Below are 27951 nucleotides of genomic sequence, written 5' to 3' on the forward strand. Positions count from 1 at the left end.
ATATCTGGCTTTCTTTAATTAAGTCATCTTCTGCTGTTCAAACATCTGTCCTTTATGGCAAAACTTTTCTTTTTAATTGAAGGATAATTGCTTTACAGTATTGCATTGGTTTCCACCAAACATCAACATGAATCAGCCGTGGGTTTACCCATTTCCCCTCCTACTTGAACATCCCTCCCGCCTCTCTCCCCATCCCACCCCTCTAGGTTGTTAGTGAGCCCCAGTTTAAGTTCCTTGACTCATACAGAAATTTCCCATTGGCTATCTATTTTACATATGGAACTGAACTTCCCCTCGATGCCTCCTTGGAGCAGTTCTCTCAGGGTTACTTGAGATGCTGACTACCGTGCTTCAAGTCCTAAAAATTCCCACCAAATAAAAAATAACTCTCAACTTCGAGCTTGTAAGTATTTTTTAAGTCTACATGTGTGTGCCTGTACAGTTCCGAAGTTCTTTTGTTCTCTAAGGAATTATACCTGCAGGGCAATTATGTCCTCTAAGCCACCAAAGCCCAAAGATGCCCCAGGGTGAAGAACAGCAAAGTGCACAGGAAAAGAAGGAGGAGAACACAAAACTACACTCTCCGACTGTGTTTATGGCAAGCTGAGCCACGTCCACTCCTAAAACAGCCTTGGGAAATACCGTCATAAAACCAAAGTGAAACATCTAAAATCGATGTTGCTAGCAAAATGCAAGAGGGCGCCTGAGGAGGAGCGGCTCATCACTATGAGACAGAATGGCTCTCACGACCCTCATCAAGAGTGAAAATGCTCTCACAGACTCACCATTGTCGTCACAGGCAATTTTTGTCCTCGCCTGTCACCGAATTTCCCACTGCCACCCGCTGAGCCTGGGCAGATAAGGCTCACAATGGCTGTTGAGGGCATCACGTGAGCTGAGATCTCAGAACATGGACCACTGAGCCCTTCGACACTTAAACGCCAGGGCTCAGCCTTTCCCATTGTGCCACTGTTCTGTTGCAATTCCCTAAATGCGACAAGAATCAAGATGGGGGTTTGGTAAAAGCAGTGCCCTGTCATGTCCGACTCTTTTGCGACCCCAGGGACGGTAGCCTGCCAGTATTCTCTGTCCATGGAATTAATTTTCCCGGGCAAGAATACTGGAGTGGGTTGCCATTTCCTCCTTTAAGGGATCTTCCCAACCCAGGGATTGAACTTGTGTCTCCCTGCACTGGCAGGCAGATTCTTTCCATCTCCAAATCTGGTCCATCCCGAGTTCTTTTCACACTTTCTCTGGGACCTTACATACAGTCCTTACATACCTGTTACCCAACCCCTCCTCTGGTCCTGTCTTCATCCCTCTTTGTTCAGTTCAGCTTGCTCGCAGCATCTGGTTGCTGATTCAGGAGCCACCTTGTCTTTCACACGCTGATCATATATTTATAAGCAGAAAATTGTGTATTTTGCACATTTCTAAACTTTATCTGATGAACTGTATTTTTGGGAGGGCAGCTGCAGGCCCACCAGGGTTCTCAGAAACACACAACATCCGGTGCCTAAACCTATAGCCAGCTGGTGCTCAGGACACTGAGAGCAGCTGCTTCCTTCTGACCCCTCCACAGATGTTGGTCCTATGTAGTCGGAAAGCGCCTGACCCAGAGGAAGGGGTTCCTTAAACTCCCTAAAGCAGGAAGACACATAAGGAAGCTTGGCTTAGAGAATCAGGGAGAACAGTCGATGCAAACGATTCAGCGGCGCTTTGGGAACAAAGCAAATGTGAGTTTAAGCGCAGTGACAACCTGAGTCTGGATGGGATTCAGTTATGGGGAAGGAAGTAGGGGAAAGAAAGGAAAGCATTTCTCCCAGGTGTCTTGTTTTCCATCTCTTCCCTGGGTTGATCTTCCCCTCCTCCCCAGCTCCATGGTTTCCTTCTTCTACCTGTTCACTATGGGAACAGAAATAGCCTGTTATTATTGGATGCGCTTATTTTACCATGCTGTCTCAGTACAATTCACTACAAATCCTGTAAGACACCACTTCCAGCAGCCTCCTTCCTGCCTTGCTAAGGTTGTTAAGTTAACTCTGTCAGGGCTTCTTATACCTCAGGGTGCATACCAATCACCTGGGGATGTACATTCTGGTTTAGGGCCAGGCCGGAGGGCTTGCATTTCTTTCTTTTTCTTTTTTAAAGTTGGGGTATAGTGGCTTTGGGCTTACCAGGTGGCACTAGTGGTAAAGAACCCGCCTGCCAATGCAGGAGATGTAAAAGATGCGGGTGCGATCCCTGGGTTGGGGAGATCCTCTGGAAGAGGAAGTGGTAACCCACTCCAGTATTCTTCCCTGAAGAATCCCACGGACAGAGGAGCCTGGTGGGCAACAGTCCATAGGGTTGCAAAGAGTCAGACACAACTGAAGCGACTTGGCACACACGCAAAGCTGCTTTACAATGTTGTGTTAGTTTCTGCTGTACAATGAAGTGAATCAGCTGTATGTATAAATATATCCCCTCCCAGTTGAGCCTCCCTCCCACCGCCCCCCCTTCCATCCCAGCCCTCTAGGTCACAGAGGTGAGCTCTCTGTGTATGTAGCTACTTCCTACCAGCTATCTCTTTTACACACGGTAGTGTATATATATCAGCCCCATCCCTGAGACCTTGCATATCTAACATGCTCCAGGAGTTGCAAGGAGTTAGTTGGCTCACAGAAGGTCCTCTCTCCCTCTCTAAGCTCAAGAAGCCTCCAGGCATGAATGTTCTTTCTCCATCTTTCACCTAGGTGTCCCACATAAGTCTCAGGAAATGTCTGTTAAAGTGATGATATAAACATTTTCCACCAATGGGGAAAAGGAAAGCAATGTGCCATTGAGGATAAACCTCCTGAGGGCTGCATTATTCCAGGAGCTGATGAATAACCTGGTCCCCCAAGGCCCAGGAAGAAACTCGGGCTGTAGGGACCTCACTGTGAAGCCAGCATGACAAGTGGAGAATTGCATAGGTGGGGTACCCGCACAGCGTGGTCCTCTCTCTCTGTTCACAAGTTTCTTTAAATCAGTAGTGCTCAAATTTGATTATGCATGAGAATCACCCGGAGGGTTTGCAAAACCATACACTATTTCTCTGATTCAGAAGGTCTGGGGTGAGGTTGAGAAAGTGCATTTCTAACAAGTTCCCAGATGCTGCTGGCTCAAACACCTTGAGAACCATGGCTTTAAACACCTGAACCAATCAAGGAGCTACACAGGGCACAAAGCTGGTACTTCTTCAATTGAGCACAGCTGTGTTGCCTGTGGACTGTCCAGATTCCAGATCCAGGTGCACTGCATTGGTGGCTGTCTGCTCTCTGCCGAGGCCTTGACAGGATGCCTGTTTTGAAGCGATTAATGTGCCCGTTGCTTCAGTGCAATCTATTGCCTAGTGATATCTGGCATCATTGCTATTAGCAGCATCTACCAGGGAATGCAATTGGGATTCTGGAGCTCCCTGCAGCAAAGAACTCTTCCTTTAGGAGAATAATAGTGACTCTTATTTCTCTCCTTAAGAAAGGAACTTTTACTCTAAATTTATAGGCAGCATTCAAGTGCAAAGGAGTCTGAGACTTTTAAACATTAGGAACCAGAAGGACAAACTATTTGTTAATTCGGAAAATTTTCTTTTAAACAAAAAATAAAAACAAAACCCACCAAATATTGATAGTACTTTCTGATTATTTTCTCACTGAAACAACTACACAAGATCTTGTTTGTCACAAGATCAAAATATGAACACAGCATTCTGTAAGAATACAGATTGTATGCTTTTGAATGGCAAGGGCAGAAATACTTTCTCTGGGCAGGTTATTTCAAGTTCTTGCATCTGATTTCATACCCTGGGAAGGTCTTTACGATTCTTAGTGGAAATGTAACTTAAATAACCAAGTATCTTCCCACTGTATCACTGAAATGGATATTAAATCTGGGTGCTTTTTTTCAGTTTGTCTTTTTGACATTTTCTATTTCAGACACTTACACTAAACAATCCAGAAAAGTTTCCCGAAGTGCTGTTGAAATCTCTTATCTTTGCATCCCTACACTGATCTGCCTAAACAAGTCCTCTGGACTAGATGTCAGGCCGGGCTGTTAGGCAATGTTGAGGCCTGGGTTTGGCTTGCTCAACATCAGTACTCAGGAGAGAGCTGCCCTTGGATCGAGTCCAGGATGGGTATCCAAGCAGGGCCCAGGAGCCTCCTGACACCTATTTTACTTAAAAATTTGCCAACATGAAAGTGTTGGGATACCAGTCCAGACGACTGAGATTTTTTTCTTTTTTTTACTCTCGGTTAATCCTGAGGATGGTTCGGCCTATTTACTGCATTCCTTTTCCTCCAGCTATTGGGAGAGGATATCAACAAAAGGAGGCAGACAGAAATGCCGGGTACACCTTGAGCTCTCTCCTTTTCTCAAATGACTGCCCTCAGAGACTACTTTTAACAGGACAGTGTTATCTGGGACTCTATTTTTAATAGGCACCATCTTACAAGTCTGTAAAACCATCTCGGTCATTTGGTATCACTGTCAGAACACAACAGTTCAAAACACCCACTGCAAGGTGATGAAACGGCCAAACTACAATTAGCCACAGGAAGCTGGGTCCCCTACCTCCCACATCAGGGTGGGCTGCCCATGTTGGGGTGTTGAACACATGTGCGTGACCAGGAAGGAGTGCAGGAGCCCAGAGCAGGGCAATCAAAGCCAAGAAGACCCAAGTTAACTTCTTCACTGTGACACTTAACAGTGCAAGTTATGAAAACACTTTAAGCCCCAGTTTCTTTTTCTGAAAAAAAGGGATAAAGATACCTTATTTTTTAGGTTGTATTAAGGATGAAATAAAATACTATATAGAAAGTACTTGACCCAGTGTCTGACCCAGAGAGAAACTCATTAAATGGTCCACTTGTTAATATTAAAGGGAGGGGTGGGGTAAGCTGCTGAGAAGAGTGGAGAAAGGGATGAGAGAGGTCCAGAAATGTCCAGAACAGACGGATCCATAAAGACAGAAAGTGGATGAGTGATTGTGGGGGGTGGGTGGGGAGGAATTAGGAGTAATTACTAATGGGGACAGGCTTATTTTAGGAGGGGAGCTCATGAAAACATTCTGAATTAGATAGCAGTGGTCTGTAGAACCCTATGAATATAATGAAAACCACTGAAGTGTACACTTGGAAACTTGAATCTTAAGGTATGTGAACTGTATCTCAGTTAATAAATAAACCGCACCCTCCCTCCCGCAAACTGTGTGTGTGTGAGTCTTTTTTAAACTGAGACAAAATCCACACATCATATATCCGGAAGATCTATGAGTTCTGAAAGAACCCATTCCCTGACCAGGCTGGCTCACCAAGGTGTACCAACCAGGTGATACGATGCAAAGAAGCCTGAAGGAGGAGCCAAGAGGCTTCATATTTACAAGACCTAAAACCAGTCCCGCCAATTTCTCCCTTGAAAGAAAAGGAGACTCTGGCCCAGAGAGTGGAAGAGACTGTCCCTGGGGGCCTGAGGTGGGCTGTCCTCCAGGGTTCAGTAACTTAACGGAGGTCCTCAAGCGCGTTCAGCCTCACAGACAGGAAGACGTGAGGGTACACAGAGGTCGACGGCTGCTTTTCCTCAGTAATTGCGTGGGGCGGGCAGAGCTCTCGTCTGGAATGGCAGCTGGCATTCTGTGTTCCTGTTTATTGCAGTTTATCTCAAGCAGTCATTTCCATTCACCTTTTTAAAAAAACATGAGGCGCAGCTGTGGCTTCACTTTAAATATTGTTCCTTCCAGCCTTTTAATTTTTTCACGGGCTCCTCCCTAATCTTTCACCATAATTGGATGCACCACACTGGAGACGGCACCCTGGAGAAACAAAGCCTGGCGAGCCGGCGTGCCCATCCTCCAACCACACATGGCTGCGGCTGCGGCTCCTTCTGCCAGGAGTAGCCTGGGGACAGAAAGCCAGGCCGGCTTCCCTGTGTTTGCTCTGCTCTGGCACGAAGTGGGAGCCAGTCCTCTGCTGTATTTCACGTTAAATTTTCTTGATTTCCCCACCCCTCCCCTCCACTGGTACAATTTGGATCTTTCCCCCGCTCTGAGATGGCATGGGCTGTGCCTTTTCTGGGTCCATACTGGCCATCTGAACGTCGCTCCAGGTGGCATCAATTTCAGGGCAGCCTATTTGTGTGTGTACCTCCCCATGTGGACTGTAAGCTCCCTGAGGGAAAGCCCAACCTCCCTTCTGTGATCCCGGCCCGAGCACAACGCCAGGGACCCAGGAGGGCTCTTGGTGAGTGACAGCTGAAGGAATCAGGACACTGACCTGTGTGCCTTTGTGTCTTGAAGACAATGGGCTGTGTGACCAAAGGGCCAGAGGCTGCTCAGAGCAAGGCAGGGCCATAAATGGACCGAACGTTCACACCTCGGATTCTGCCAAGGCGCAGACTTTCCTTTCTAGATACTCAGCTACGTTTTCCATTGAGTACAGTCTTATTACTGTTACTGAATAAACCAGAGGCCCTAAATGAAACATCTTTCTTACCAACAGGACCTTCCCCAAGGAAACGAAACAGATGCGTACTCTTTTCCTTCCTCTGCCTGGGTGGAATCTAATTTCAGTCATTGTAAAATGACCTTTCCCCTGAAGGTTGTTTGCCTGACTTTAAAACAACCTTGTAAAATAATCCCTATACACAGGGCAGTATTTATTAGTGCAACTGGTATAGGAAATTCTATTGTACCCAGGAAGGGATATACCAATTTTCAAATTGTTTTGGACAACTGACCTCAGACTATAAGGAGGTAAAAGAAGAAATTACTAAAACTTTTGCTTTTGGTTATATTTTAAACATCTTAGTTTTAAAAATACCTATTTGTGTACAGTCAGCCCTCCATATCTGCAGATTCTGCATCTGTGGATTCAACCAACCACAGATCAAAAATATTTGGAAAAATACTTCCAGAAAGTTCCAAAAAGCAAAATGTTAATTTGCCATGCATCCAGCAGCTATTTGTATAGCATTCACATTGTATTTACAATTATTTACATAGCATTTACACTGTATTAGGTGGTAGTTAGCAGGCTTCCTGGATGGCTCAGTAGGTAAAGAATCTGCCTGCAAAGCAGAAGACAGAGGAGACGTGGGTTCAATCTCTGGATCAGGAAGATCTCCTGAAGGAGGAAATCGCAACCCACTCTAGTATTCCTGCTTGGGAAATCCCATGGACAGAGCAGCCTGGTGTGCTATAGTCCATGTGGTCACGGAGTCAGACACGACTGAGCACTCAGAGGTTAGAGAGAGGTGCTATAAGTAATCTAAAGATTATTTAAAATATATAGGAGGATATGTGTGTTATATGCAAATACCATGTCATGCTTGAGCATCCTGGAATTTCAGAATCTGTGGGGATCCTAAAACCAATCCCTAGTGCATATCAAAGGACTAGTGTATAAGTTTCATACACACAAGATGGATTTTTACAGTGGTATATGTGTAATTATGGGGCTTCCCAGGGGGCACTAGTGGTAAAGAATCTGCCTGCCAATGCAGAAGACATAAGGGACTCAGGTTCAATCCCTGGGTCAGGAAGATCCCCTAGAGGAGGGCGTGGCAACCCACTCCAGTATTCTTAGAGCTCGGAGAATACCATGGAGAGAGGAGTCTGGAGGGCTATGGTCCACAGGGTTTCAAAGAGTTGGACACAACTGAAGTGACACAGCATGCATGTGTAATTATGAGTGGGATATGTGTATGTTAACGGCTTGGGTTCAAAAACATTTTATTGATAAATATGAGATCAAAAAAGCCTGTAGACCACTACTTTATGGCATCTAAGTATCTAAGTTAATTTTCTACTTACTAAACAGCCAAAAAAAAAAAAAAAAGAAGAAAAAAAAGTTAGAGGGAAAAAAACTTAGAAAAGGAAGGTTCTAATTAGGAAAAGTGATTTTTATTTTAGGTAACTTCTTTCTTACCTTTTGTGTTTTAAAGAAGGCCTCTATCACCTGGTTTCACTAGATATTCTTAATGAAATGGTTAACATATTTTTTTTTAAAGCATAATGAAGCCTTCATAGTTCCATGATGTGTATACATTTGAAAGCACTTCGCCTGAGAAAGGTAGATAAAGCTAAAATGACTAGAGAACGATTCTCAGGTTTAGGGTCCAGAACAACACATACTGATCTCTGGGTGTTTCCACATCTAGAAGTTTCATCTAGTAGTCTTCTATACTAACCTCTCAGATACAATTTCTCCTAAAGTCACACCTGGTGTGTTACTGCCCTAGTGAGATAAAGGGTGATACAATGCAACTCTGTTTTGTTGTTGTTGAGGTGTTAAAGCTACTTGACCATTTCATGTTTGACACTTTAGTCAGCATTGTTATCACGGAGCCAGCGGATCATGGTTCAGTCATTCCTGGCATCTGGGCTTTCTCTGTTTCTAAGCAGATAAAACTACAGTGGTCATTACTTTATTGTTACTCCATGAGCAAACGGTCTATGTCTTTCATTTTTCCGAAGTGAAAGCTGACCTACACTTTCCTTTTTGAGAAACGCTGTGACAAAGAAAATGTGACCAGTCCTTTGGCACTGAATACAGAGGCAACATGAGAGCTGTGCACTTGTTCTACCGGGTTGGGTGAGTGACTCTGACTGCTGAGCGTCCCAAGTATCTTTTGCACACCCACTTCCAGCAGGAGGGGACATCAGAGAAGTGTCAGGGTTTCAGGACTCTGAGCATTTATCCCCTTGGGCCCTCATTTCCTTTTGGGGATCACAAAGGACAAAACCCACACAGAGCAACACTGTAGGTCATTTAAACCTCTTTTACAAATTTAAGTTTCAGTTTCTGAGAAAGGAAACAAACTATTTAAACTGCCCTAAGAAATAAAGGATATACTTAAAACAGCCCCCATACTCACACACAATTATGCATATAAGATCTAAACTGCCATATTTTACATTATTATATATAACGATCTATTAAGACAGATAGATCTTCTATCTCAATCTAGGGGGAAAAAAGTTAGTGACATATTTGATCAAATTAAAAATTTAGAAGCAAGTTCTACTGTTTTAGGTCATTTGCTTCTGAGGGAAAAGAGGTCTTTCTTTCCCGGCCCTGATTTTTCATACTGTGCTGTGTCGTGACCTACACTTGACTTACAGGAAATAATAAGGGGGAAGGACATAGTGTTTAGCCTTCTGTGGACAGACAAGTATATACTGGTAGTTTAATTTCATGACCTCACCCATATAACTAAAGCTATTTTTACTTGGGGCTGTTATTATGAAACAATTACCATTTAAAATAACATACCAAAAATATATTTACTGACTTGCAAAAGAAAATGCAAGCAAAGAATTAGCAGATACTGTACTAGATTTTTTTTTAAAAAACCCCACACTTCTCTTAGTAAAACTTCATAGTTTTCATTGTTTAAAAAGATCAAACTGAAAAAAAAGGTCAAATTTAGTTGTATTAAACATGCTAGTAATTATTTCTTGCAGATGAACTGTCAACATGTCAATAATTTAAAAATTTATTCCTTTCATAAAAAGCCTAACTAGAAACTAAAAGAATAAGAGAATTTTTCTTCAACTTCAGGAGAACAACATGTGTATTCTAGTTACTGCTATAATATATTAATGAATACAAGCTGAAAAAAGCAGAAAGAAGTCCTCTCCCAACTTAACGCGTTCGATTCTGTGCATTGAGCTTTCCTGAATATTTTCTGGTAATGGCCACAGAGTGTGGAATCTGGCCACTCCTCAAGGGTTATCTTTCTCCCAGTTAGAAAAATGGTCCGATTGTTTACAAACAAAAGCGCTCTCCCCCCTTACCTTTTTATAATTCCCCTCCATATCCAATGGGGATTCTTGACTGATGATGTCATCCATTCCATCACTGTCCAAATTCATCCTTTTAACTCTTTACAATTTCACTTAAGAAATAAGCTCCCATGAATCCTGATAGGCTGATGTGCCGTTGCCTGGGACCCTGGTTCCCGCTCATGCTGACATGGAGAGCCAGCTAAGAGTCTGTGTCCGGCTGTGTGTGACCTTGCCCCCTTCCGTCCCAAAGACACCACCCCACCCGTCTCCCTGGTCTGTCCCGCACTCCGGCACAGGGGCAGCTGCTGTTCTCTAAGGCTTCCTCTGCCCTGACACTTGGCTGGTGATGAGTCCAGCCTTTCCACATCTGCTGTCACCTTCTTCCCCTGAATGATCCTGCCTGGATGCCTCTCCCCAGCACGTTCTCTACCCCCAATCCAGGAAAAGCCAATTTAACGCCTGAACTTCCCGCTTCAGGGCTGAGTGTGGATAAGAGTTCTGGAGGAAGCCAGCAATCTTATTCTGAACTAGGGATAGAGTGTACCGGATAAAAATAGATGCAAAGCCCTGCCTCGCAGACTTCACTGGCGAGTTAAAAGCCGGGTATTGCATGACAAAACCAAACAGTATAATTTAAAAGTTAACCTGTAAGACAGATGTTTGCCCTTTTCCCCCTTGCCTTTTTCCTATAACCAATCATTTCTTCAAATCAAATGTGAAAGTCTCATCTTCAGGGAGAAACCCCAGCACAAGAATGAAATTCATCTCCAACACAGAGAGGGACCCCTCTGCCCCCGGAATTGTTGCTTTGTTCTAGTAATATAGGCAGGAGAAAAAGATCCATCAACTTTTCTCTAAGAGGCAGTGGCGGGCTTTCACAAAAGAGGACGTTCCTTGCTGCTGCTCTTTTTACCCTTTTCCCATGGCTTTTGGCTTTGTTTACTGGCTTTACGTACAGAGAAGGAAAAGGCCCACAGCTGCAGGATGTTTTGATGCAAGAAGCAGATAAACAAGTGCGCACACAAACACACGCTCCTTGTTATCAAGTGACTACGGCCATAAACTAAAATATATACACGGTATTTTTTTGAAAGTACTGTGTGCAGGAGAAACAGGTCAAAGAAGAATTCAAGGGCCAAGGCTCCATTTAGAAGCATAATCTTACAGTCTGACAGGCTTAGACAGGAAGCAGTAAATGTACCAGTCAATAGGTTCTCCAACGTGAATTCTTGACCAGCTTCAACGCTGTTAAGAACAGCTTCAACGCTAGGGCAAAATGCTGTTCAAGACAGCTTTTGGCATCTGCACCTCTGCTGATGTTGCTCACATCACTTTAGTATTTTCTCTCCACAAATTAAACAAATAAAATCAATTTGTGGAAGACTTGTAGGATTAAGTTGTCTTAACATGGTTTTCTGTAGCACTATTTCCATAAAGCAAATACTTTCCTCTACAGCCCCTAACTCAAATCCAAACCCCTGCTTAACTCTACCCTCATCCCCCACCCCAGTTCCTGAGACTGTCTTGTGCCTTTGTCAGACAGTCTGAAGGAGTTGTGTCTCCCAAGCCGCACCTGTCTTTGGGCAGGCCTTCTCCCTAGCAGAGATCTCCCCTGTCTTACTCTCCTCCAGACTCCAGGACCCTTGCTCTGGACAGGGGTCCCACCACCTGCATGCAAGAAGCCCAGTACACCCTCCAGGCCTGAGAGGTCATGCTGGTCATTGAGTGCTGCCATACGGTGAATGTTCCCAAAGCCAAAGAATTTTCCAGAGGTAAGGCTTTGTGGTTAAAATCAAAGGATTCTCGACTTTGAAGGACCCTCTGCATACTAAACTCTGCCAAAGGAGGCTAGTTAAAATGAAAGAAGCACGCATCTTATTACATGACATATATTAACATGCTTCTCAGATGGCGCTAGTGCTAAAGAACCCGCTTGCCAATACAGGAGACATAAGAGATGTGGGTTTGATCCCTGGGTTGGGAAGATCCCCCAGAGAAGAGAATGGCTACCCACTCTAGTATTCTTGCCTGGATAATTCCAGGGACAGAGGAGCCTGGTGGGCTACAGTCCAGGGAGTCACAAAGAGTCAGACATGACTGAAGCGACTTAGCACACACAGCATACCCTTTATTGGGGGTTGCTATAGGCTTTGACTGTGTGGATCACAATAAACTGTGGAACATTCTGAAAGAGACGGGAATACCAGACCACTTGACCTACCTCTTGAGAAACCTGTATGCAGGTCAGGAAGCAATAGTCAGAACTGGACATGGAACAACAGACTGGTTCCAAATAGGAAAAGGAGTACATCAAGGCTGTATATTGTCACCCTGCCTATTTAACTTATATGCAGAGTACATCATGAGGAACGCTGGGCTGGAAGAAGCACAAGCTGGAATCAAGATTGCCGGGTGAAATATCAATAACCTCAGATATGCAGATGACACCACCCTTATGGCAGAAAGTGAAGAGGAACTCAAAGGCCTCTTGATGAAAGTGAAAGAGGAGAGTGAAAAGTTTGACTTGAAGCTCAGCATTTAGAAAACGAAGATCATGGCATCTGGTCCCATCACTTCATGGGAAATAGATGGGGAAACAGTGAAAATATAGTGTCAGACTTTATTTTTTTGGGCTCCAAAATCACTGCGAATGCTGATTGCAGCCATGAAATTAAAAGACGCTTACTCCTTGGAAGGAAAGTTATGACCAACCTAGATAGCATATTAAAAAGCAGAGACGGACTTTGGCAACCAAGGTCCGTCTAGTCAAGGCTATGGTTTTTCCAGTGGTCATGTATGGATGTGAGAGTTGGACTGTGAAGAAAGCTGATCGCCGAAGAATTGATGCTTTTGAACTGTGGTGCTGGAGAAGACTCTTGAGAGTCCCTTGGACTGCAAGGAGATCCAACCAGTCCATTCTAAAGGAGATCAATCCTGGGTGTTCATTGGAAGGACTGATGCTAAAGCTGAAACTCCAATACTTTGGCCACCTCATGCGACGAGTTGACTCACTGGAAAAGACTCTGATGCTGGGAGGGATTGGGGGTGGGAGGAGAAGGCGACGACTGAGAATGAGATGGCTGGATGGCATCACCAACTCGATGGACATGAGTTTGAGTGAACTCCGGGAGTTGGTGATGGACAGGGAGGCCTGGCGTGCTGTGATTCATGGGGTCACAAAGAGTCGGATACGATTGAGAGTCTGAACTGAACTGAACTGATAGGCTAGGTACTTTACAGGTGCCTCTTGCATTTGGTTTCAGTCCTCACAAGAAACCTCTGAGGTAGATATTATTATCAAACTGCATTTCACAGTGGAGTGAGAAATCAGTGAGGCTAGGGAATTGCCCCAGTGTGGCAGCTTGCTCACGGTCAGACCAGAATTTGAAGCACAGAATTTGCTTCTGTGGCCCATATTCTAAATGGGTGTGGAGACTGCCTCCTACTGGCTGCCTCTGTGAGAAACAACTGTACCCAACAATAATCAAACATAGCTTTTAAAAATGATATCACATCCTGACACTATTTTCTAAATCACATATCTGTAACCTTCAGCACGTGTCACCACTCTCCCCTGATGATCAGACCTCAAGGAATGAAACAAAAACTCCTTTATCAATAGTTGTGACTTAACACGCTGTACAGTGAACTTTCCATTCAGGTTTACCCTGCGGCTTTTAGACGGATAATGGTTTTTCTCTAACACCGTTAAAGTTTCAAGCCTTTCTCTAAGAGGGCAGAAATTTGTGTTATTCATCTTGTTTTTCCCACAGCATCTAGACACCACCTCCACATGTTAAGTGGACAATGAATAGCTGTTGAATAGATACATGCCCAGAGGAGAAAGGTTTGGGCTGCTTACAATGTTTCCTTGGAATGCTGTCCATGGAAGGAAATATTAATAGTTTATATGAGTGCTTTTCAACCGAAATCATTTTTGGAAACCGCATACATTTAACCCACATACATGGGTCTGCTCAGGTTGAAGAAGGGGGCCTACCATGCATTTCAGTGATTTCAGCCTCTTACCTAGGTTAGTATCTAGCCCATTTAGCTATCTATAATCAAGAGCTAACATGCATGCGATTATAAACATTTATTTATTTATTTGGCCGTGCCATACAGCTTGTGGGATCTTAGTTCCCTGACCAGGCATTGAACCCAGGCCATGGCAGTGAAAGTTCTGAGTCCTAACCGCTGGACCACCAGGGAATTCCCAATAAAAATTTAGATATTACAAGACTTAGTAACGTACATAAAACTATACATCTAATTATTATCTTTTGACTTTAATTTTAACATGCATGCACACATGCTAAGTTGTTTCAGTCACGTTCAACTCTATGACCCCATAGACTGTAGCTGGCTAGGCTCCTCTCTTCATAGGATTCTCCAGGCAAGAATACTGGAGTGGGCTGCCATGCCCTTCTTCAGGTTTGTTTTAACACGGTGGACTTAAAGATACAGTTAAAAGGACTGAACTCTCAGTATTAACTATGTATATGTATAAACATATTCAAATTAATTTATATGCACCAATAATATATTGACCACATACATACACACACATATATATATGCATATACAATCATAATAGATTACCTTTTGGAGAAGGGCATCTCAAAATCCAAGATGGAAATTTCCCAGTTTACAACAGGAATAAGGGTTAGTCCCAAGAAAGTAATAAAAACCACTCTCCTCCTCTACCCCCTATATCTTTTCTTGGCATAAGTGATCCTCTACTAAGTACTATATAGAGACAAGTGATAAAACACCTTCTTTTGAAAGTTGGTCTCCAGCAGTGATGAATGTATTTTGCACCCTCCCTAAATGAGTGCTCGGGATATAGGCTCAGAGCCTAGACCCTTTCCAGAAGGAGTTGTATCATTACTATCTGGATGCCTTGTGCCAGCTTAAAATATATGCTATCTTCCTATCCCTTAGACTGATCTTTGGTGCTTTCTAGAGCTTTGCTCTGTGTTCTCCAACCACAGCATCCACATCACTTGGGAGTGGACAGGAAATGCAAACTCTCAGCTCCCACCCCAGACCTACTGAATCAAAACCTGTGGTCTTACAAGAGCTCTAAGATTTTTGAGTGCGCTTTAAATTTTAGAAGCACAGCTCGAGACCTTGAAAAAAATTCAGTATAAGCCATTCTCTTATTTTCGATCATATTTCTAGGCTTGGTGGTAAGACCCTGACTTTACATGCTTGGGATCAACACTGCGATTAATTTCACTTCCAACTGGTTCAAATAAATACAGGAAATGAAAAAACAAAGCACCACCTTTGAACACTTGAGCCAAACTTGGTATTTGGTGGTTTTGAAGCAGCCATGCACAAACAAGAGAACAGTCAGTCATGTCCTTCCTACAGAGAACCTTTCCTGGTTTCTTCCTTACTGAGCTTCCCTGGTGGTTCAGACAGTAAAGAATCTGCCTGCCATGCAGGAGACCTGGGTTCAGTCCCTGGCTCAGGAAGATCTCCTGGAGAAGGGAATGACTACCCACTCCAGTATTCCTGCCTGGAGAATCCCGTGAATAGAGGAGCCGGGACACATCTCTCATTTCCTCTACTGCTGCCCTCTCTAAAATGAACTCTGCCTGCCAAACGTGGGGCCGGATACTAATGCTTCCTCTTAGAAAAATACACAGAGCCACTTACAACCCCTGAGGTTGAAAGGGCCTCTGCTCACCCCCCTGCCCTGAAATTCAAGGACCAGAATGGAGAGCTTCAGTTTCCTGTCAAGCCATAATTTGAACTGTGAGGCGCATTGGTCACGTGAGCTAATGCTTTTAAATGATCATTATCGGCCACTGGTGGAAATTATTGACTCTGAGAACACAGACCGCATTACTGGGAAATCACTTATGCACTGTCAAAAGATCTTCCTATTCTTATTAATGGAAACTCTTATTTCATCCTGATTAACCCTTTAGTTTCCCACCGCCTCTCCTTCAGCCTTAGTCTCCAAATTCCATGTGCTACACAAACTGACTCTGATTTATAATCTCTTTTAAAATTATATTTTTTCTTCTGTGCAGTATTCATCTAAATTTGCTTTTCTTTTCAATTAAAGTATTCTGATAGCTAGATAAACCATGAAAATCTGCATATTGTTTTGCAGAGGACTTTTCATTATAGATTTAAAAAGTTAAACTGGCACTGGGAGTGTGCAGTGGAGGCGGTTAAAACGTTGGAAGGAGATAAACGTCAATCGTTTATCCATATCAGAAAAACTGAGGACCACAGGCATCAAGCTTTCCGTCCATCTGAAGACCTGAGTACGAGAAACGCCAACTACGGTCACTTGGCTGATGATGGCAGAGCTTCAGAGGGGGACCATTGTTAATGCCCTCATTATGTTTTTCTGAGCTCTTAGCATTCTTTCCCCCTTAATGGCTTTCCTATGCTGATTGTCACTAGGCCTTTGGATGACTGTTTTCTTCTGAATTCGAGCAATTTTGTCAAAGTACTTTCTATTTCATGAAGCTTGGTAATTTCTGATGCTTCCACATAGTGCTCAGGGGAATACTAAGTACACCAAGATTTCACATTTTCCCTTGGTACGGAGAATATAAATAAATAATAGAATACGATGCTATTAATCTTGAGCTTCTGCATGTGAAGTCTTAGTTACCTAAGACTGTGCGTGTGTGCATGTGCATGCATGCACGTGTTTGTGTGTGTGTGTGAAGGTGAGGTCTCTGCTCTCCATGCAAGCCCTGACGTGTATCACAGCAGTGTGTCCATTTCCTTCCAATCCCCCACCACCACTCTCTTTCCAAGAGAAAATACTAGACTTTTGGCTTAAAATATGCATTGCATATTTATTTCTTAAAATCACTTGATGTCTAAATCATGATGTTTGAGGCTCCCAGTGCTACTTTAAATAGGAATGATGTGCTTGTACTAAATTTCTATTTCAGATCAGGCCCATACTGAAACCCTGTTAAAATGATTTTTTCCCTCCCATCTGGGCACTTATCACTGTGCTCCTTTTGTGGTAAAATATATACATTACATTTTCAGATATACAGCCTAAAAACAAGCGCAGATGAATTTGTATCCAGAACTATTTTCTTAATTTTTAAGGTGATAGGCATGTTATTCCCTCCTCAGACAAACACACTGCATCTCAACAAGGCAAAATACAACTGTACCCCCAACCAGCCAAAACAATGAAGACAAAGTATTCTTCAACACCCCAGGGAAAAAATTCTCCAATCAAATAAAAATCTATACAATAAGACATAAAAATAACTTCACTGAGCTTTTATTTTTCTCATTTATTTTTCATTGAACTTATATTTTAAAAGCCGGTATCAAATAGTGCACTAAATGTCTTGAAATCCCCCTTTCTATTAGGTCAGTATATATTTTTTTTCCCTGCTGTGGATGAAACCAGGCTTAAATTGAGTGGAATCTTGCTGCTGCTAAGTCACTTCAGTCGTGTCCGACTCTGTGCGACCCCATAGACGGAAGCCCATCAGGCTCCCTGGTCCCTGGGATTCTCCCGGCAAGAACATTGGAGTGGGTTGCCATTTCCTTCTCCAATGTGTGAAAGTGAAAAGTGGAAGTGAACTCGCTCAGTAGCGACCCCACGGACTGCAGCCTACCAGGCTTCTCCATCCATGGGATTTTCTAGGCAAGAGTACTGGAGTGGCTTGCCAGTGCCTTCTCCGAGTGGAATCTTAAATGAAGTCAAACTTGATACCTTGTTTTCTCATTCACAGGAAGAGGAGACTGGAAAATGAGCCCTCTCTTGGCCTGGTGTCAGCGGGGACAGACTATATTTCCTTTCTTTTGTTAACCAGTAAATAACCCACTAGAGAGATTTCCTTGGCAGTCCCGTGGTTAAGACTCTACGCTTCCAATGCAGGGGCCAAGGTTTCCATCCTTGGTCAAGGAACTAAGATCCCACATGCCATGCACGGAGGCAAAAAAAACACCACAAACCCACTAGAATCTGGGCATGAAGGTCTGTTTACTACTTTCTCCCAGAAAGTTTTTTAAGATATCTTGATGTACTACTTAAATTGATATACTCCCTAGTTTTATCATTTGAGACCAATATAGGACACCTTTCATTCTAGGTGATGGGTACAATATTTCAATTGGGCTGAAACATTTTACCCAAGGAATATTTGGTGTTTCAGGAGGCAGTAAAATTATCCCTCTATATGGTAAGAAGATTTATGAAAACTTTGCAAAATTCAGTATATTAAGAAAGGTGTCTTGAGGATGACTACTAGATTCCACTGACCACAGGTGTTTTGAAGAAGTGCTTGGGGACAGACCATGAGGTTCACCTTGGGGAACCTCTCTTGGTGAAGGAGAAGTAGGTGTGGTGGTATATTCTTAATGATTGTCTCTGGGAAGGGTAGGATGTTTGTCTCTTTCATTTTGTTCCTTGCACAATGTCCCTCATCTCAGCACATGGGATGGGCAAGAGGCTCATAAGCCACATACAAGGAGTAGAAAGTTTCATACTTCCCATATTTTCTTTAGGATAAAATTCCAACTCCTTTGCATGGCATTCAAGGCCTAACTATGGGAACTTCCCTGGTGGTCTAGTGGCTAAGACTCTGATTTCCCAATGCAGGGGGATCACCTTCACCCGCTCCCAGTTACAATGCACAGATCTGAGCTCCTCTCTGGTATTATGAAGCAAAACCCTCATCCTGGGGACTCAGAACAGGACCAGCTGCAGAAAATCCAATCAGTCCAACACACATTTATGGAACACACAATCTGTGTATAGGACAGGAAACGAAAATCAGGCGTTTGTCCTCAAGGAGCCTGTTGTCTAATCAGGGAGGCAGACATATGTCACTAGCTGTAAATGGGTTCTTATAGAGGCAAAAACAAAATGCACTGAGAAGAAGAAAGTTTCCTAATGGAAGTGACATGAGCCTCAGAGTGCATCAGCTTGCAACAGGCAGAAGCAGGTGTGCGGGAGGCAGGGATTCCAGGCTGAGGCAGCACAGCAAAGAAAAAGGATTGATGGCTGTGTTGGGGCAGGAGGACAAGGTGAGGAGGGAGGGGTGTTTCTGTCCAGGGTTCAGATCATGGCCTTTTTAAAAAAAAAAAAAAAAATATATATATATATATATATTTTTTTTTTAGTATTTCCTTCTTTATGTGGCTGTGCTGGGTCTTAGTTATGACACAATGGATCTTCAATTTTCATTGTGGCATGCAAGATCTTTAGTTTTGGCATGTGGGATTTAGTCCCCAGGGATCAAACCCAGGCCCCGTGCATTGGGAACATGGAGTCTTAGCCACTGGACCATCAGGGAAGTCCCCATGATTAGGCCTTAAATGCCATGCAAAAGGCATGGAAGTTTATCCTAAAGAAAATGGGGAAGTATGAAAATGTCCACTCTTCTTCTTCAAGATCAGGTGTGCATTTGAAGAAGAGTCTCTTTATACTCCCAAGGGAGGAAAAAGATGGGAGTCATTCACATACCATTTTACTTTTTTTCTCTGTCATTTCTACTGGAGCTGAGAGCATGAGGGTGTGGTTTATATCTGGAGTGGTCATAAAGGAATTTAAGCAACAGAAAGAAAGGGATAAAAGCGAGTCACTGGTTTTATATACACATTAATCCCCAAAACTGACTGCAGGGGAAGAGGAGAAAATCTTTGGGAGTTTTAAAGCAAAATGGACCCTTTGACATAAGCTTGTGCTTTCAAGTTAACAGTATTTTGACGCTTTCTATCAGAGATCGTGTAGAGGAATCTTGTCTCTTAAAGGCTGCCAGGCCCAAAGCTGTGGGCAAGGCTCTTTCCTGAAGAGACTGGCTTCCTCCCAAGACTGGAAAATGGAGGTCGATAGCTCTATCTTTTAACATGGCTACAACTGAAAATGACAAGACATGCCTCTAACCTCTGTGCTAATGTAAATCCTGCAAGGGAGAGAAGTACACAAAGATGACGATAACCTGAGAAACTTTAAAAATAAAACAACCATGGAAAATTCTGCCTGAGAATTTCTCTCTGAACATCCCCCCGACCCCCGCCACTGATGAAGTTGTTCATAGCATGGCACATCCATCCACCTCCAACAGGGGGTTCAAACTCTAGGAAGCAGTGAAACTCTCTTTTTCAAAACAATCATCTATTTGGAAAAGTAATACCTGAGGATCAGCTATACTCTCTATATTAGCAATAAATAATTGGGAAGTGAAGCAATGCATGGTTTCCTTGGGCTGCTTTATAATCTTCACTGAGCCCTTTATGTAAACATTGGGAGAAAGTGGCTTCTAATTCATGGTAACTGACTTGTTGATGAAGAAAAGTGACCTCTGGCAGGGACCTGCCAACTCTCATGCCAGGATGTTAACAAGAAAAAATACCATTTCACCGATCAGAAAAGTAAAAAATAAAAGTATAATCTGATCCTAAGACAATGAAATCAGGGCATGTTAATGGCAGGGAGTCGGAACAGGAATAGGATTGAAAATCATCCCAATGGCCATCAAAGTGTAAGAAACCACAATGCTATAAAGTGTATACAGTGCCTTTTTTCTTACTCAGTTTTACATACAAGAGTCACATCCATCCATATTATTTAGAGCTTGTTCTTAGCACTGAGAGAGCAGATGGACACAAACCTAAAAATTCTTGTCCTCGTGGAGCTTCTGTGGCGTAAAGAAGACAGAAAATAGACAAAAATGTGGTCTGATAGGCTTCCCAGGTGGCACAGTGGTAAAGAATCCATCTGCCAACACAGGAGATGTGGATTCAATCCCTGGGTCGGAAAGATCCCCTGGAGGAGGAAATGGGAACCCATTCTAGTATTCCCATCTGGAGAATCTAATGGACAGAGTCTGGTGGGTTATAGTCCATAGGATCGCAAAGAGTCAGACATGACTGAGCGACGGAACACAGCACAGCACAGGTAGTCTGATGGATGGTGATGAACGCCAAATATAAAAATAAAGTGTAATAGAAAGATTGGGATAGAGTTGGGGAATTGGAAGTTGACAGAGAAAGTCCAGAGGAGGCCTTCACAAGAAGGTGACGTGTGAGCAAAGATCTGAAGAAAGTGAGAGCAAGCCGTGGCGGCCACCACCAGGACCAATACCTGATGCCTGGGTGAATCTGAATTTCAGGCAGAAGTGAACAATTTTTTAGTATAAACATTCCCCCAAAAGGGCAGACTGCTTGCTAAACCTGCAACCAACTGGGCTCCCTGGGGGGGAAGCACATACCAGGCAGGAGGGCCAGCACACGCAGGAAGCATGAGAAAAGCAGGGTGAAGGGGCAGAGAGGGGTGGGAGAGGAGTCTGAGAGGAATCAGGGGTGAGGTAATGTAAGACCCCGGGGCCCCTAGTGGGATGTGGGCTTTTATGCCAAGGAGGAGAATTATGAGATGGGTGGCAGGCTCTGATTTAGGTCTTAAGAGAGCATTTGGATTCTGCGTTGAACACAGAACACAGAACAGGGGCAAGGGCAGGAGTAGTCAGGAGACGGTTATTGCTCAGAAGATGATGATGATGACAAAGGTAATAATAACACACACCCAGACATGTGCACCAAATTATCCAAATAAGTCTGAGGGGAATGGCCTCCGAAGCCCCATTCATGATCTCTCCATTAAGAGACTGTGGTATACGGGACTTCCTGACAGTCCAGTGGTTAAGACTCTGTGCTTCCACTGAAGAGGGTGTGGGTTCCATCCCTGGTCAGGAAATGACCATATGCCAGAAAAAAAAAAGGGAGAGGACATATGTATACCTATGGCTGATTCATGTTGATATTTGGCAGAAAGCAACAAAATTCTGTAAGGCAAATATCCTTCAATTTAAAAAAACAAATAAATAAAATCAGATTAAAAAAAAAAGAAATCGTGGTATACATTACAGATGAAAGGAAACAATCCTACAAATAAATTCCTTCTACTCATTAAGATGTTAATCTAGGGACTTTGTTTTAACTACTCTGTTATCATCCTTAAGAATAGATAAATAAATAAGCAAGCCTTCATCAGAAAAGGGGACATTTCTAAAAAACATCATTATTGATATTACCAGTGACCATGATAACATCAAGAACTTAGAGAAACTGCCCTTTCAGAATCTGTGGTGTCAGGTGGGTTCTAAAAACTAAGGTTTCCAAGTAGGATTGAGACATGGCTTCAAGGCTAATGCTTCTTTATTTGCTGAGTTATGAACAGAGGGAGAGCATTTCAAAAGGACAGACAAATAAAGTTCTATTAAACCCCATGGAGATGTAGAATCTATTGCCTATTATCACCTGCCTAATGGACATAATTTTATTGTAAAAATAAGCAATAAATACTTCAAAAACTATTGAACACACAATCAGTGTTATATGTTGTAGTTCATATAAAAAAAAAATCAATTTGTTTTCCTCTGGAAGCAGAAGGCTAAAAAACCCCTCCCCTCCTGATGGCACTGCTGATATTTGACCAATCTGTGACTTGTAAAACCAGTGACTCCATATTCAACCAAATGAAAAGATATAGGGAATAATCTTCTAGCATCTTGCCTTCAAAAAATTACATTACATAGCTTCTCTAAAAAGCAAGCAGAAAAATTATTTTAATTATTATAGTAATTTAATGACCTGGAGCCATGCCATAAGTAGGTTAGTCTCTCCATAAAAGTCGACACTCTCCACTCCCGCACTGTATTCTGTGTTAAGTTTTGTTGTTTCCTCAGCATCATGACCCTTTTCTCATGCATGGTAAGAACTCTTATGAAGCAGAAATCTATCTAGGATCTATGGACCTAAATGGACTATAAAATGAAAATACTATAAGAGAAGCCCACAGTTACAAAATTCCAATTATTAAGCAGAGAAAAAAGTGCATAAACATATTTTCTAGGCATACATTACTTAGCTGAGAAACGACTGCTTTGAGTCTTGTGAGATGTACTATTCTGCCTGTATACATTCATTACTGTGAAATCCGACCTTCTGAGAAACACCTGCTGGTCTCAGGTATCTGACCTCACACAAGGAAGAGGCATTGTTAAATTAGAGAAATGGTCTCTTGGAGCTTCTAAACTCGGTCAGTTGAGTAATACCCTGATATTAACTATCCAGGACTTGGACTAGCGGTGCTTGCTGCTGCAGAGAAATTTCTCTGAGAACCTTCTCGTTGTCTGTTTACAAGGAGGATATTTTCAGTGTTGCTTCCACAGTTCTAGTCACACTCTAGAACTGGTCTTTTGAGATCCTCTAAGTGTTCACTTGAAAACTCCAGACAGAAAATTAGGGACAGAGATGAGTACGTGTTACTAAAAATTTCCCATTTGGAGTTTTTTATGCACGTTGGTACCTTAATTCTTATTTACTAGTCATTTAAAACAACATACTAGTAAAAATAAGTTTGGAGAGACAAGTGCAACTTTAAATGTCAAGTGCATACCAGCTGGTGTTTGAAAATTTCTCAGATCATCAATTATTACTTCCAATTTACATAATTTCCTTCAAGACAATCCTAAAAACTGGATGTGAAGCAACTTACCTCCTATGCAATGAGAAAAATATTTTTCCCTTTTATCTATTTGAAATTCCGCCCAGATTTTTCTTTTCCAAAGCCCCTTAAATTCAAAGTTTAACGTGACTTCTCTTATTTTGCAGAGACATACAGAATGTGCAAAACACAGATCATCTCAGCGGATTTCACATATGTTTTAAAGGCCAAGAAGCTGAGTTTTCTGCCCCATTACTCCCCAGAAAATCTAATTACAATTCAGATACTGTATGTGATGGAGGCCAGGAGTGTAGGATGGCAAAATCTCGTGAAAACCCGTAAAGAAGCAACCTGCTGCTCTGGACAAGGAAGGCCTCCTCTCCCAGAGGATGCCGGCCTCACGATCAGGCTTTAAATCTTACCTGATATGAACAGTTCTCCTGATGTACCATCTCAGTGCATCCTAGGGAGCAGACCCCAAAGCAGGACTGCTCAGCGAGGCTGCGGAGGGAAAGCGCGGAGCATCCACTGGCTGAGAGAACGCCCTGGGAAGGCAGGGGCTCCCCGCAGATTAAAATGGATGCTGTTTCGCTGATCAACCTGCGCAGTGGCACTGCCTGCGCTGGGAAGCGCGCAGCGAGCTGAGCTGCTCTCCTCGGAAACCAGCAGTAAGGCTTACAAACATGGAGCTAGGACCGGGCTGGGGGAGGGGGCGCGCTCATCACTGGCACAATCAGCCAATTATATTATCGGCACAAAGAAAAGGATCAGTCTGGGGCTGGTGTGACCTTCTGGTGCTTTATGAAGGCAGTTAACTGATGTGGAAACATTCTAGTCCTCATTAAAGGGAAAAAGGCCAGCGAGGGAGAGGGAGAGAGGCAGACACAAATCAATGTTGGAATTGAACATTTCTAACCTCCGGCATCATCCTTCCTGCCCACTGATGCTGCTTGCCTGGTGCTTATGAAACGAGAGCCCTTAAGGATCATTTCAGAACTTTGAACAGGCGAAAGGGAAAACAGTCCATTTTGAATTTTGACACCGAAAGGGTGTTCTCTGTGTTGAGTGTTTGAAGTGTTTGTCAACTTTATAGCTAAAATGAGGGCCTTCATTCTTTCTAAAAATATTGTTTTGGAATTCTTTTGATTTTCCACTCATTTTTGGTTCTTATCTGCTTTTTAAGTCAAATAGAAGAAGATGAAATAATTATTCCTGTAACTTTTTAGGGAGAGGGCTTATTAAAGTGTTCAAGTCAGTATAATTCATTTCATGAAAATGAAACCAAAGTGCAAGTTTTTTTTTAAAGTAAGGCTATATATATATATATATATATATATATATAACTCAGTGCTATGACTTGAATATATAGACACCCTCAATACCACAGTATGATCCTAGAAACAGACCATTCCATGTAAGTGACCATAATAGAAAGGATTCTGGACTTCCAGATAGTAATCAGAGGACACACACGTTGGACCATACATGTCTCAGGTCAAAAGAGGAGCCAGTTTTGGACTTCTTCAGGGCCGTTGTAGGATTTTAGTTTATAAGGAGGAACAACTAGGCCTATAAATTCTTGAAGCTAATTTAATGATAGAAAATTTAAAAAATAAACACAATAAAATTTCCCTATCCATATTTCTCAGTTGCCACAGGCAACTCATTTTGTTGTTTCTTAATAAAAACAAATGGTTCTCAAAATGATGCTCAAGCAAATGGAACTCCGTAAAATCTTGACTGAATTTAAACCAAGTTTAAAAACATTCTTAAGCTATTTTGCTATATCTTCTTCAATACTCTTATTAATAACTGCAAAGTCTTCATTATGCTATTGATAAGAAAAACAAGTACTGTTGACTGATGAGTGGGATCAACACATTTGACAAGTTTTCATACCAGACTTGATCTTTGGGAGTGCTGAGAGTTTGTGTTAAGGATATTTGGCAAAACATTTTTAATCTTATAACTTAACAACATTGTTGCTTGGAAAGAGAAAAACCTATTTTTTTGTATGCTGTTAATTTTCGTGACTTGAGATTCTGACAGGAGAGAAGTTGGCTGAGTTCAATTCCAGAGACACATTCACAAACCTGGCTTCAGCTTCCTGGTTAAGACAGTGGAAAGGCGACAGGAAAGACTCAACTGGTGATTTCACAGACTGCCATTTCCGCACAGGCTCATTGGGTTCCAAGGAAAAAGCACTCTGGACACGCACCCTGCCAAATTCGAGGGCCTGGAATCTAGGAGATAGCTAGGCCACTAACATGTGTCAGACTTCTTAGGCCGGCTTATTGGCAGGTGGTAGAATGAGAGCTTGATGAATGAAGCAGACAGCTGAGCTAGATGATGAGTCTTCTTAAACATAAAAGAGGACAGAAGGTCTTCAGCGAAAGTAAACAACAGGCAACATATCCCCATCCTAGATTTCATTCCTCCCTCTTGAGCAATCCATACAGGACAGAGACAGAGGCTGCTTTGTGGAGTGCCTTGCTATACAACCGCGCAGATGAAGGCTCTGGAATCTGAAGTATGTGCAAAGAAAAGTAAGCCAAAGTAAAAGTTCCTTTGCAAGGTAGCAAATAAGATGAAATGGAAATCTTATGCCCGATATAGGAGGCACAGTCGCAACTTTCCAAGACAGAACAGCTTTACTCCAAAGACTGCTAAAACTTTACTCAGGTTACTACTTTGACAATCTAGGATCCTAAGACTCAGGAACATGCTTTCAAGCTATACAAGGCCTAAAAAGTTGCTTTCTGGACTCTGTTCTCTTCTGAAAACTGAAAGCTTCGGGATGTATTACATAAACTTCTAAAGACATTTATCATGTGTTGTTTTTTTAAAAAAAAGCCTAAACATGATCCCACTCTTCACAGTTGCTGTTCCATAAATAGTGGAAGTGACTCAGAGGTGGCTATGGGGAGAACAGATTTCTGACAATTGTCTCCCAAATCCTGTCAAAAAGCCCTCTCAAGAGGTATAAACAAGATTTAAAAAAAAAAAGGAATATATCAAGCAAGCTTCCTTCTATAGTCATTCATTGGAAAGGACTTTGTGTTACAATTTAAATTATGATTTGCTAGTACAAAAAACTTTAAACAAATCAGCTGTTCCAAGAACACATAAGCTAGAGTAACTTACCAAGATACAGTAACATTTATTATTTTTGGACTAAAAAATATTGATGAACCGTTTAATATACTACTGTATGTAGCATAGAGATACTTTTTTTTTTCTTCTCAGGTCTTCACAACTTTTCTTCCCATTGAAAGTATTGGGTTTCAGATTTAGATGGGGACTTAAGAGATAAACTTATTTTCCAGTTATGGACACTGAGGCCTAAGAGAGTAGTGACATGCCCAAGAACATAAATCTTCCAGCAACGGCAGTAAGAAGAAAAAAAATCCTCCAGATTTCCTTGTGAGTGAGTTCATATAAAAATTGCTAAATGAGGGCCAGAGGACTTAAAGAAACAAACCCTTTTTGACTGAACTAATGTAGGCTGGCCTTGAAATAAAAATCTATCGTAAGGTAAGAGAGAGGCAGCAGAGTGGTTCGACCTAAAACTGAATTCAAGGTATGTTTTAAAAGAAGAAAAATTAGACTATTGCCTCACTGAGCCATTTTTCCTGTTTCTTCCACCAAGCAAACTATTATGTCTTTAAATCCTGAAAATTTTTCATTTGTGGCAATTAGTAGCAACAGGATGAAGATGACCGACAGACACAGAAAAGATGGTCAGCATCACTAATCATCAGGAATACACAAATCAAAACCATAATGAAATATCACTTCACATCCATCAGAATGGCTGTCATCCAAAAGACAACAAACAACAAGTGTTGCAGAGGATGTGGAGAAAAGGGAAACCTTGTATACTATTGGAATGTAAATTGGAGCATCCAGTATGAAAAAGAGTATGGAGAGTTCTCAAAAAAATTAAAAATAGAAGTACCATGTGCTGTGCTGTGCTGTGCTCAGTCACTCAGCCATGTCCAACTCTTTGCAACCTCATGGACTGTAGCCTGCCAGGCTCTTCTGTCCGTGGGGATTCTCCAGGCAAGAGTATTGGAATGGGTTGCCATGCCCTTCTCCAGGGGATCTTCCCAACCCAGGGATCGAACCTAGGTCTCATGCATTGCAGGTGGATTCTTTACTATCTGAGCCACCTGGGAAGCCCATGCTGCTGCTACTGCTGCTAAGTCGCTTCAGTCGTGTCCGACTCTGTGCGACCCCATAGACAGCAGCTGACCAGGCTCTGCCGTCCCTGGGATTATGATCCAGCAATTCCACCTCTGGGTATTTTCCCCCAAGAAAATAAAAACACTAATTCGAAAAGACATATGCACGCTTATGTTCACTGTAGTGTTATTTACAGTAGCCAAGATATGGAAGCAGCTTGTGTCCCTCGACAGATGAATGGATAAAGAAGCTGTGGCATATATATATATTACTCAGCCGTAAAAAAGAACGCAGTTTTGCCATTTGTGACAACATGGATAGATCTAGATGGTATTATGTTCAGTGAAATAAGTCAGACAAAGACAAATACTGTGATTTTATTTATACGTGGAATCTAAAAAACAAAACAAATGAACAAACAGAACTAAAGAGAAACAGACTCATAGATTCAGAGAATTCACCTGTTTAAGGTGGTTGCCACGGAGAGGGGGTAGGGATTGAAAGA

At 42.4% G+C, this 27951-nt stretch overlaps 1 protein-coding gene across 7 annotated transcripts in view; it reads right to left on the reverse strand.

Moving 5' to 3' along the window:
• Positions 1–27951, reverse strand: part of SCHIP1 (schwannomin interacting protein 1) — a 190047-nt gene that overhangs the window by 42251 nt on the left and 119845 nt on the right. The window contains exon 1 of one of the 7 annotated variants that reach the window (XM_088839455.1): positions 9815–10331. The exons of the other annotated variants lie outside the window; for them this stretch is intronic. Within the exon in view, the coding sequence (XP_088695581.1) occupies positions 9815–9892 (78 nt within the window). The 5' untranslated portion in view covers positions 9893–10331. Of the gene's footprint in view, positions 1–9814; positions 10332–27951 lie in introns of those variants that run through there. 7 annotated transcript variants of the gene reach the window in all.

Source organism: Moschus berezovskii, chromosome 1, assembly GCF_049115385.1.
Source record: "Moschus berezovskii isolate FMDL1 chromosome 1, NW_MosBer_1.0, whole genome shotgun sequence".
Lineage (NCBI taxonomy): Eukaryota > Metazoa > Chordata > Mammalia > Artiodactyla > Moschidae > Moschus > Moschus berezovskii.